The 13,061-nt window shown below is 38.9% G+C and overlaps 1 protein-coding gene across 1 annotated transcript in view; it reads left to right on the top strand.

Annotated features, from left to right (window-relative positions):
• Window positions 1–13,061, top strand: part of LOC126248157 (sodium leak channel NALCN) — a 394,425-nt gene that overhangs the window by 339,316 nt on the left and 42,048 nt on the right. The window contains exons 26-29 of the mRNA XM_049948905.1: window positions 213–430; window positions 3,720–3,943; window positions 4,030–4,166; window positions 6,398–6,534. Coding sequence (XP_049804862.1) covers window positions 213–430; window positions 3,720–3,943; window positions 4,030–4,166; window positions 6,398–6,534 — 716 coding nt within the window. The remainder of the gene's footprint in view (window positions 1–212; window positions 431–3,719; window positions 3,944–4,029; window positions 4,167–6,397; window positions 6,535–13,061) is intronic.

Here is a 13,061-nt window from a genome sequence, read left to right as displayed (position 1 = left end):
TCACTATTTTTGTGCTGTCTTTTTATGAACACATATCAGTTTTGTGAAAATAAGAAATTCTCTTTGTTTCTCCTGATCTGATTAATCCATAAAAACTTTCCTGTGTTACAGCTACATCTATGTTCATTGTACCACCTGTAGAGATTAATTATGCATACAGAAGCTTATTTTGAAATAACTGTCTCTTTTTCCAACTTTCCCTTTCGTTTCAGAATGACTTATCGTACTCAATCGGATTCATGGTTGTCATTCTTCGGTTTTTTACAATAACTGGGAAGCATGCGACACTGAAAATGCTGATGCTCACTGTGGGTGTCTCAGTGTGTAAAAGTTTCTTTATCATCTTTGGCATGTTTCTTTTAGTATTCTTTTATGCCCTTGCTGGGACCATTCTGTTTGGCACTGTGAAGTATGGAGAAGGGATTGGAAGGTAAGAGTCTATATTTTAAGTTTATATCACAATAATGGAAATTCCTGGATAGAGCTATACATTAAAGGAAAAGGCAACCACTCACGTACAGCAGATCGATACTTGGAGCACAGTTACATGTAACAGAAAACAGCATTCACACTATCTTTCAAGTACTAGCTCTTTTTCCAGCAACAGTACACACTTTCGCACACACAGACACCTGTACACACACTTCCATAGCCACAGCAAGTTTATATCAGAAACATGCTTAATAGATGTTCATCATCTTAATTAAATAAGTGGGCTTTATCCTGTATGTAAATGGATGTATTTGTATAAGTTCTACAACTCTGGAATATCTGTAGCTTTTTCACCAAAATGTCATATACACAATACACTATTTGGAAAAAATTGAGAGTAAGACAACCCTAACAGTGCAAGGAATGTAAAGGAGATATCATCTAATAATAATTAAACATGGTCCATATTAGTTTGAAATCAGTATATTTCGGGACTTCTGGGCTGCTTGGCAGCTGCCCCAAGATCACCTAATCCCAATTTTAGTTGAACAGAACTCTGTGGAGCCTTTTTGATGTTTTTAGAAATAAGAACACACTATAAAACATTTTAGAAGTAACTAAGCACATAAGGTCTGATCCAAGTGTGTCCACATTATATTTGACTTTAAATGGGAATTCCAGTTATTTGATGTAGTTCTTCACCCTTGTCTCTCTCAGCTGTGCAACTAGCACCAGGGTGAAAATAATGATCAATATATCTGGAACAATCGCTTCTGTAGAAAATGAAGAGATGAATTACTGTTTATCCCATGGGGACCATTTGTTCCCATGGCTCACTTTTTTAATATTAATAGACTGTAATTTCTGATGAGATGTGTCTTCTCAATCAAAATCAACAGATCATAGGAAAGGGCTATTATGAACTGTAGAGTTCATTTAAGAATTCCATGTTTCACTTACCCATAACTTTATGTTATTACTCAAGAATAAATTTGTTTTCTTACTTTTGGTGAAGAAACTGAAAATATTGTTTATAATCAAATTGTTTGTTAATGGAATGCACTATGCTATTTATGAACTGACCCATCTGTGTATGCCTCTTGACTCACCATCACAGCTTCAAATCCTTCAGTACTTCTCTCCTACTTCTCAAATTTAGGAGAGAGGTTCTGGCTGATTTGGAACTGTGAGGCCAGATCTTAAGTTGTGCCTGGATAGCCCAATTGAGGAGAGCATTACTCATGTAAGTGAGGTTCTAAATTTGAGTCCTGAGTTGGCACACAATTTTAATCTGCCAGCAAGTTTCAAGTATTCTTTTAAATTAATGTAACAGTGAATATTTAAAAAAAATTTACTTTGTGTTGTTATAAATCCCTTGTATCATCTACTGAGGCAAGCTGGCTCACAATTGTTGTAACCAGTCCATGACATCCTACACATTGGCACAGGGACAGAGTTGATGTCTGAGCTGGTCAACATGTTCTATAATGATGATACGGTGATAATAGGTGGTCAACCAGAATGTCGATGATGAATGTGTCTGCACTCACATTCCCATGTGGTCCAGCATTGGGCCACTGCACATCTAAATGCCTCATAATTCTGGATATTGCACAAACAGACCATCTGGCCAAATGGATACCTACTATGATGCCCCTTTCAAACTTTGTCAGATGCTGTTAACACTGTCTCACAGTATGCAACATGTCTATATCACTTCACAGTGATTACACAACTTCTAATGCTCTTCATGCCCTTCATTTACCCTTCCAGGCCTAGTAACAGCACTAAACATGAAAACACTAACACATTCTGGTGGCTATTCTACCTGTCACAGAGGATTGCAACCTTAATTATTTACATACCTGCTGGTGGCATGTGCAATGTTACATTGATATCTGACTATGCCTTCTGGGCACTTCACTTTTTTTGTCGGGCAGTTTATAAATGAAATTATTTGCTGTAGATTGATATTTATTTAATATTGATTTTTATTTATTATTCCATATAACTGGTTATAAGCGAGAGCAGCACATCTGTAGGAACTGAGCTGACTTGAAATTGGTTAATAAATGAAACTAGCTAGCAGATCATAACTGTGTGCCAACTGGGACTTAAACCTGGATACTTGCCTTTCATGGGGTGTGCTTTTACCATCAGAGCTATCCAGCCACAATTCATGACTAGCCCTCAAAGCTCCACTTTTGATAGTACCTCTCTCTTACACCCCAAACTCCACAGAAGTTCTCCAGCATACTTAGCTGTGTTACCAGCACAGTGTAGTTAGCCTGGACAATACAGTTGTGCAGGTGTATGTGTGTGCATGTATGTGTATTCTGTTTGCTCTGAAGAAGGATTTGTCTGGAATCTCAGCCATGTTCTCAGTCATGCCTGTCAACAACTCAACTATATGATTGGTTATTGTCCTTATTCCTTCCATTATTTATTTTCATGCAAATTTTCTGGATACCAGTATGGGATCATTCCATATATTACAATGAAAAGAACTGCTTGTATTTATGCACAGAGAAAGTTTGCCTTAATTATTAGTGGTTTTTGATCTTAAACTTTCCATGTACAGAAGCATATTAAAGTTGTATTAATTTCACTCATTCAGATTTTTTCTTAAATTTTACTTTCTGCATTTATTGTAGCCCTAGTCAATCACTGAATTCTGGCTAAATCAGATACCATCTAAGGATGTTAAGCAGGCTCACACCATTCTGTAGAAAAATAATTTACTTTCACACAGGGCGTAGAAGAGATTTTTGTGTGGTTAACATACTTGACATTAATAGTAAATGATAAATTTGCCAAGTTCATAAATTACTACCAAATTGGCTTAAAATTTTGATTCACAAATGTTTAAAAAGTAGCTAAACCAGTGGGCTATTCTTAAAGGAACCTACACTTTAGAACTGACATCAACATAAATTTTAGCAACAGTTTTGTCAGAGCTCCAAATATAGTAATGTAAAGCTTACAAACAAATGAATTCTGATGCCGTTGTGTGATACACTGACTATAGACTAAATATTGTTTAATAGTATAAATAATCTTGGAGTGTAAATGGCAATATATATGTATGTATCATTTGACGTTGTGTAAAATTAGATGTTACAAGTACAAAACAAATAAAGTAAATAAATAATTAAAGGACAGAAATAAGAATTTATTCTACTTACTGCATGAATTTAAAATGAAAAGTAATTTAGGGTTACATTATAATATTTGAATCATTTATACAACAAGACTGTCTATCTTACAAGTCGTCTTTATCTTTTCAGAAGAGCAAATTTTGGCTCACCTGTGACTGGTGTGGCAATGTTATTTCGCATTGTCACTGGTGAAGATTGGAACAAAATAATGCATGATTGCATGGTGCAGCCACCATATTGCACACCTGCAGACAATTATTGGGAAACTGACTGTGGAAATTTCACAGCATCTCTCATTTACTTTTGTTCTTTCTATGTTATTATCACATACATTGTTCTTAACTTATTAGTCGGTGGGTGAGAGCAGACATTATATATTTTGTGATTGATATTAGAATCTGAAATGTGGTACACACAGGTAACTAGCTTTCTTTTACAGCCATCATCATGGAGAATTTCTCACTGTTTTATTCGAATGAAGAAGACGCCCTTTTGTCATATGCCGACATTCGTAATTTTCAGAACACTTGGAATGTGGTTGATATACATCAGAGAGGGGTTATTCCTGTAAGAAGAGTAAGTTTTACTTCTTTTGTTTTGGCCATCAAAGCTAAGATTCATTTGATGCTTCATGCTATTTGTTGCAAATAACCCTTTTCTCTGTTGCCAATTTCCATATTACTGCTAGTCATATTTTACCGTTATCTAGCCCAATATCAATTAGCCTATGATATCCTTTCCAAAAACACCTTTTCCGATGCTTGTGTTTCACTGATTCCTAAAATCTCCAACTGTTGCTTTCAGTTTTTATCTTTGAGATTTACTCACATATTGTCCACCATAATTAACATTCTTTTTTCTGTTGATAACTCCTGAGTAGTTCATATCTGATGATCCATGTGGTAGAGTACTGTATTTGATTTCTTAAATATTTTTCCAAAGACGAGGCCTTGTTGACTCTTTTAGCATAAAATTGCATCTGTTAGGGAAAAGTAATGTGGTGATTCACATCACAATTTTTTGGTCATTAAAGTCATTCTCATCTTAACCACATTAGCAGGTACCACCACAGTTTCTGTGCCACTCTCCTTTATTTCTGCAAACTGTGGCTACTGGAGGAACTGCTGCTGCCTTCCAGGATAAAGTTTTCCTATGTATCAGTAACAACAGAGATCATTACTGATTCTCCACGCTTACTAGCCTTGTGGTAAGGCATTGAACTTGCATTGAGAAGGATAGTGGTTAAAATCTCCATCAGGGTGTCCAAATTTAGGTTTCCAAAAAGAGCTTACCATAAATCTTGGGATGGATGCTTGTATTCAAAAGGACGCAACTGATTTCCTTCCACACTATGAGCATTAGCTCTGTCTCTGATAAACTCGCAATCTTTCTTTATTTTATTCATTGAGTCACATTGATGATCTTTTTTCAGTAACCTCATAGACAATTCGCAAGCAGTGGGAAGTCCAGATTGTAATGTCAACAGTTATGGGAGGGGTATATTGCTATTCACCATAAAGATGGCATGCTTAGTGGCATATAGGTACATTGAAGAGACTTGTACACATTTAGCATTTACCCAAAGTCTTCCTCAGAAGAGTAAAACACACATGCATTCACACAAGCAAGCGCACACACACACACACACACACACACACACACACACACACACGCGACTGCTATCTCTGGCTGCTCAGGCCTGAGTTGCCAGGGATAGTGAAAATGTGTGTGTGTGTGTGTGTGTGTGTGTGTGTGTGTGTGTGTGTGTGTGTGTGTGTCGGGGGGGGGGGGGGGGGATTGGGTTGCTTGTGTGAGTGCATGTGTGTTTTACACTGAGCTGCAGACAGGGACAACGAAAAGACTGTTGCACATTAAATTTTTAGCCAAAACCATCGTCAGAAAAGAAAACCATACACACATTCTTACAAGCAAGCACACCCCCCACACACATGACTGCTACCTCTGGCTGCTCAGGCCTGGGGTACCAGAGATAGTGGTAATTTGTGTATTCGGTTTGCTTGCTTGTGTGAATGTGTGCAAGTTTTTCTTTTCTGATGAAATCTTTGGCTGAAGGCTTAATGTGTAACAGTCTTTTCATTGTGCTGTCTGCATCTCAGTGGTCATCTTTATGGTGAGTATCAGTCTACCCTTCCTATTATTGTTCATACACAATTGTAGTCTTTTCCATACCTCTGGAAAGAGATCCTTGCAATAGACTACCAACTATAGTGGTTATTTCTCTTTCACATCCATATTTTTGTAGCTAGTAGAGGCAGAGAGTGCCCGCCCAAGAGACATTCAGGTTGGGAGTGGGGAGGGAGTGGGGTGCATGTTGAATATTCTGCTCCATCTCCAGCTTTCCCTTTTGCTCCTTATTAAATTTTTCTTCCCTAAATATTTTTATAATATCAGTATTAATATTAATCTGCAATCTGTAAATGTGAGAGTAATAAAAACATCTTCACTCTTCTCTGTAGTTTTACTGTTAGCATTTATGCTTGGTACTAGAAAATCCTGTAAATTTCATCACATTTTTAGAAAATTACATGGAGCCTTGATTTTATCAAAGCATTGTATGAATTTCAAAATTTTCAAAATAGTAACCATAGTTCATATGCATTCTGTGATGCTGACCAATTTTAGTTTGAAGAGGTAGTAGAACAATTAGATATCAATTGCAGTTTTTGCACCTTTCTTACGGCAAAATATGAATAAAGTTAAAAATAAATTTAAATGTCATAAAAGCACAGACTTGCATATTAATTTCCATGAATTGCAGTTGTAATGTGAGTAACATTTATTTTCAGGTGAAATTTATTTTGAGATTGCTGAAAGGTCGGCTTGAGGTTGATCCACAGAAAGATCGACTCCTCTTCAAGCATATGTGTTATGAATTGGACCGTCTTCACAATGGGGAAGATGTGACTTTCCATGATGTTCTAAAGTAAGAAACTCAGTAGGCCTGCGAACTGAGCCGTCTGTTTGCTCACACTTAAGTTTCACAGTTTCTATGACATTTTTAGTATAATTCAATAAATTATTAATATAAAAACTAAACAATGGAAAATCCAGGATGGAATAATGACAATTTTATGAAAAGAATAGATTGCTGCTCACCATATAGCAGAGATGTTGACTCTCAGACAGGCACAACGGAAAGATTGCTACACACATAAGCTTTCGGCCAAAAGGCCTTCTTCTGAAATAGATAACATACACACACAAATGCAACTCACACACCATGACCACTGTCTCTGGCTGTTGAGTCTGGCCCTGGCAGCCAGAGATAGTGGTCATGTGTGTGAGTTGCATTTGCATGAACATGTCTGTGTATGCTGTCTATTTCAGTATAAAAACTATTATTTTGTTCTTTTTCAAGAGGTTTGTCTTATGCTGTAATATTATTATGTAATGAAGAAACAAAAATGGTGGTACTATTTATCAGATTTCCCTTTAAGACAATCCTTCTTGAAACTCAGATACTTATACACACATCAAAAAAGGTTTTGCGTCACCCCAGTTCCCAGAATTCCTCAAGATAGATGTTGACTGTGGATACTGTATCATAAACACAGTCCCTTTGACTATCCATAGATGTCACTAAACCCACCCAAAGATGTAAACATTTATGCACCAGCAACGCCTGTTAGACAAATGGGGTCCGACATCCAATCAGTTCCAGTCATTCCTCCAGGAAGGAGGTACATGGCTCATGTTGACTGTAGTTCAACCATGCCAAGACGGTCAATACTGTGGTTCGATCACATCTGCATTGTTACTCTGTGCCAGAAAGGGCTCTCAACAAGGGAAGTTTCCAGGTGTCTTGGAGTGAACCAAAGTGATCTTGAAACTTCCTGGCAGATTAAAACTGTGTGCCGGACCAAGCCTCGAACTCGGGACCTTTGCCTTTCGCGGGCAAGTGCTCTACCAACTGAGCTACCCAAGCATGATTCACGCCCCGTCCTCACAGCTTCACTTCTGCCAGTACCTCGTCTCCTACCTTCCAAACTTGTTCGCACATGGAGGAGATACAGAGAGGCAGGAATTGTCGATGACATGCCTCGCTCAGGCCACCCAAGGGCTACTACTGCAGTGGTTGACCACTACCTGCGGATTATGGCTCGGAGGAACCCTGACAGCAACGCCACCCGGTTGAATAATGCTTTTTGTGTAGCCACAGGATGTCATGCTATGACTCAAACTGTGCACATTATGGTGCATGATGCCCAAGTTCACTCCCGACATCCATGGAGAGATCCATCTTTGCAACCACGATAGCATGCAACGCTGTACAGATGGGCCCAATAACATGCCGAATGGACCACTCATAATTGGCATAACATTCTCTTTGCTGGTGAGTGTCGCATATGCCTTCAATCAGACAATCGTCGGATACTTGTTTAGAGGCAACCCAGTCAGGCTGAACGCCTTAGGCACACTGTCCAGCAAGTGCAGGAAGGTGGAGGTTTGCTGCTGTTTTGGGGTGGCATTATGTAGGGTGTGCTTCTGATGGTCATGGAAGATGCCGTAATGGCTGTACGATACATGAATGCCACCCCCGACTGATAGTGCAACCATATCAGCAGCATATTGGTGAGGCATTCATCTTCATGGTCAACAATTCGCGCCCAGTCTTCATGGACAACAATTCGCGCCCACATCATGCACATCTTGTGAATGACTTCCTTCAGGATAACAACATTGCTTTATTAGAGTGGCCAGCATGTTCTGCAGACATGAACCTTATCACACATGCCTGGGATGGATTGAAAAGGGCTGTTTATGGATGAAGTGACCCACCAACCACTCCAAGCGATCTACGTCAAATCGCCATTGAGGAGTGGGACAATCTGGACCATCAGTACCTTGATGAACTTGTGGATAATATGCCACATTGAATACAGGCATGCATCAAATCAAGAGTACGTGCTACTGGCTATTAGGGGAACCAGAGTGTACAGCAATCTGTGGACGACCACCTGTGAAGGTCTCGTTCTATGGCGGTATAAGATACAATGTTTGGTTTCATGAGCAGTAAAAATGGCGGAAATGATGTTTATGTTCATCTCTATTCCAATTTTCTGTACAGGTTCTGGAACTCTCAGAACTGAGGTGATGCAAAACTTTTTTTGATGTGTGTATATTTCTCAGTATTCAGTAAAATATCTTTTGATGTGACATTCTATATGAAAGATACAGAAAACATTCTCTTTGCAGAATTTTTAAATATTGTAATCAAACATAATGTAGAAACTTCAGCACTTGAAAAAGCAATCTTTTTAACTTAGATAAAACAAAACACATACATTTCTGTACTATACAAGAGCTGATCATTCCTATAGAAATATTCTTTTCATATGTCATATGTTCCCCCCCCATGAACCATGGACCTTGCCGTTGGTGGGGAGGCTTGCGTGCCTCAGCGATACAGATAGCCGTACCGTAGGTACAACCACAACGGAGGGGTATCTGTTGAGAGGCCAGACAAACATGTGGTTCCTGAAGAGGGGCAGCAGCCTTTTCAGTAGTTGCAGGGGCAACAGTCTCGATGATTGACTGATCTGGCCTTTTAACAATAACCAAAACGGCCTTGCTGTGCTGGTACTGCGAACGGCTGAAAGCAAGGGGAAACTACGGCCGTAATTTTTCCCGAGGGCATGCAGCTTTACTGTATGATTAAATGATGATGGCGTCCTCTTGGGTAAAATATTCCAGAGGTAAAATAGTCCCCCATTCGGAACTCCGGGCGGGGACTACTCAAGAGGATGTCGTTATCAGGAGAAAGAAAACTGGCGTTCTACGGATCGGAGTGTGGAGTGTCAGATCCCTTAATAGGGCAGGTAGGTTAGAAAATTTGAAAAGGGAAATGGATAGGTTAAAGTTAGATATAGTGGGAATTAGTGAAGTTCGGTGGCAGGAGGAACAAGACTTCTGGTCAGGTGACTACAGGGTTATAAACACAAAGTCAAATAGGGGTAATGCAGGAGTAGGTTTAATAATGAATAGGAAAATAGGAACGCGGGTAAGCTACTACAAACAGCATAGTGAACGCATTATTGTGGCCAAGATAGATACGAAGCCCACACCTACTACAGTAGTACAAGTTTATATGCCAACTAGCTCTGCAGATGACGAAGAAATTGAAGAAATGTATGATGAAATAAAAGAAATTATTCAGATAATGAAGGGAGACTGGAATTCGAGTGTAGGAAAAGGGAGAGAAGGAAACGTAGTAGGTGAATATGGATTGGGGCTAAGAAATGAAAGAGGAAGCCGCCTGGTAGAATTTTGCACAGAGCACAACTTAATCATAGCTAACACTTGGTTTAAGAATCATGAAAGAAGGTTGTATACATGGAAGAACCCTGGAGATACTAAAAGGTATCAGATAGATTATATAATGGTAAGACAGAGATTTAGGAACCAGGTTTTAAATTGTAAGATATTTCCAGGGGCAGATGTGGACTCTGACCACAATCTATTGCTTATGACCTGTAGATTAAAACTGAAGAAACTGCAAAAAGGTGGAAATTTAAGGAGATGGGACCTGGATAAACTGAAAGAACCAGAGGTTCTACAGAGTTTCAGGGAGAGCATAAGGGAACAATTGACAGGAATTGGGGAAATAAATACAGTAGAAGAAGAATGGGTAGCTTTGAGGGATGAAGTAGTGAAGGCAGCAGAGGATCAAGTAGGTAAAAAGACGAGGGCTAGTAGAAATCCTTGGGTAACAGAAGAAATATTGAATTTAATTGATGAAAGGAGAAAATATAAAAATGCAATAAATGAAGCAGGCAAAAAGGAATACAAACGTCTCAAAAATGAGATCGACAGGAAGTGCAAAATGGCTAAGCAGTGATGGCTAGAGGACAAATGTAAGGATGTAGAGGCTTATCTCACTAGGGGTAAGATAGATACTGCCTACAGGAAAATTAAAGAGACCTTTGGAGATAAGAGAACCACTTGTATGAACATCAAGAGCTCAGATGGAAACCCAGTTCTAAGCAAAGAAGGGAAAGCAGAAAGGTGGAAGGAGTATATAGAGGCTCTATACAAGGGCGATGTACTTGAGGACAATATTATGGAAATGGAAGAGGATGTAGATGAAGATGAAATGGGAGATACGATACTGCGTGAAGAGTTTGACAGAGCACTGAAAGACCTGAGTCGAAACAAGGCCCCCGGAGTAGACAACATTCCATTGGAACTACTGACGGCATTGGGAGAGCCAGTCCTGACAAAACTCTACCATCTGGTGAGCAAGATGTATCAGACAGGCGAAATACCCTCAGACTTCAAGATGTGAGAATTACCGAACAATCAGTTTAATAAGCCACAGCTGCAAAATACTAACACAAATTCTTTACAGACAAATGGAAAAACTAGTAGAAACCAACCTCGGGGAAGAGCAGTTTGGATTCCGTAGAAATACTGGAACACGTGAGGCAATACTGACCTTACGACTTATCTTAGAAGAAAGATTAAGGAAAGGCAAACCTACGTTTCTAGCATTTGTAGACTTAGAGAAAGCTTTTGACAACATTAACTGGAATACTCTCTTTCAAATTCTGAAGGTGGCAGGGGTAAAATACAGGGAGCGAAAGGCTATTTACAATTTGTACATAAACCAGATGGCAGTTATAAGAGTCGAGGGACATGAAAGGGAAGCAGTGGTTGGGAAGGGAGTAAGACAGGGTTGTAGCCTCTCCCCGGTGTTATTCAATCTGTATATTGAGCAAGCAGTAAAGGAAACAAAAGAAAAATTCAGAGTAGGTATTAAAATCCATGGAGAAGAAACAAAAACTTTGAGGTTCACTGATGACATTGTAATTCTGTCAGAGACAGCAAAGGACTTGGAAGAGCAGTTGAACGGAATGGATGGTGTCTTGAAGGGAGGATATAAGATGAACATCAACAAAAGCAAAACGAGGATAATGGAATGTAGTCGAATCAAGTCGGGTGATGCTGAGGGAATTAGATTAGGAAATGAGACACTTAAAGTAGTAAAGGAGTTTTGCTATTTGGGGAGCAAAATAACTGATGATGGTCAAAGTAGAAAGGATATAAAATGTAGACTGGCAATGGCAAGGAAAGCGTTTCTGAAGAAGAGAAATTTGTTGACATCGAGTATAGATTTAAGTGTCAGGAAGTCATTTCTGAAAGTATTTGTATGGAGTGTAGCCATGTATAGAAGTGAAACATGGATGGTAAATAGTTTGGACAAGAAGAGAATAGAAGCTTTTGAAATGTGGTGCTACAGAAGAATGCTGAAGATTAGATGGGTAGATCACATAACTAATGAGGAGGTACTGAATAGGATTGGGGAGAAGAGGAGTTTGTGGCACAACTTGACCAGAAGAAGGGACCGGTTGGTAGGACATGTTCTGAGGCATCAAGGGATCACCAAATTAGTATTGGAGGGCAGTGTGGAGGGTAAAAATCGTAGGGGGAGACCAAGAGATGAATACACTAAGCAGATTCAGAAGGATGTAGGTTGCAGTAGGTACTGGGAGATGAAGAAGCTTGCACAGGATAGAGTAGCATGGAGAGCTGCATCAAACCAGTCTCAGGACTGAAGACAACAACAACAACAAACATGTCATATGTTAGAGATCTTCTTATACATATAAACTCTTTGAATTCTTTGTTATGTGTAATGTAACAGAATGATTTCTACAACTTAACATCAAAATTAGGAACCACATAATAAATTAGTGAAGAAGTTCTGCTACCTGGGAAGCAAAATAATCTGTGACAGAGCAAGTAAAGAGGACATAAGAAGCAGAGTAACGTAGTCAAAGAGAGCATTTGTCACTGAAAGAAGTCCACTGCTATCAAACATAGACCTTAATGTGAGGAAGAAATTTCTGAGAATATCTGCCTGGAACACAGCATTGTCTGGAAGTGAATCATGGACTGTGGGAAATACAGAAAAGGAAAAAATGAAAGCATTTGAGATTGGTGTTGCATAAAGGTTTCAGGAATTTGAGTGGACTGATAAGATGATAAATGAAGTGGTCCTCTACAGAATTGGTGAAGAAATCAATAAGTGGAAAAAACTGAATAGAAGAACGGATTGGATGATAGGAAATGTGTCAGAACATCATGAATAAATTCATTGGTGCTAGAGATAGCCATAGCAGTAACCATAAATGTCAAAAACTATAGGGGAAGATTGAGATTGGAATACACCCAATAAATAACAGAAAATATTGGGTGTAACTGCTACTCTGAGATGAAAAGGTTGGCACAGAAGAGGAAGTTATGCTGGGCTGCATCAAACCATTCACAATACTAATCAACCAAAATAATTGAGGTGTTGAGCAGGTGATAAGCACATAAACAAGATAGAAAACATTCGTAACCTCTCAGACAATTTGCTTCTTCAGAGATAACTAACGCAACACACATACATATACACTTTATTTAATATGGCTAGCTGTGTGCTGTAGTCATAGAGGCCATTCACTA

This window comes from Schistocerca nitens, chromosome 1 (genome assembly GCF_023898315.1).
Source record: "Schistocerca nitens isolate TAMUIC-IGC-003100 chromosome 1, iqSchNite1.1, whole genome shotgun sequence".
NCBI classification, from domain to species: Eukaryota; Metazoa; Arthropoda; class Insecta; order Orthoptera; family Acrididae; genus Schistocerca; species Schistocerca nitens.
The sequence above is the reverse complement of the archived record's forward strand: the minus strand, read 5'-3'. Positions and strand labels throughout refer to the sequence as shown.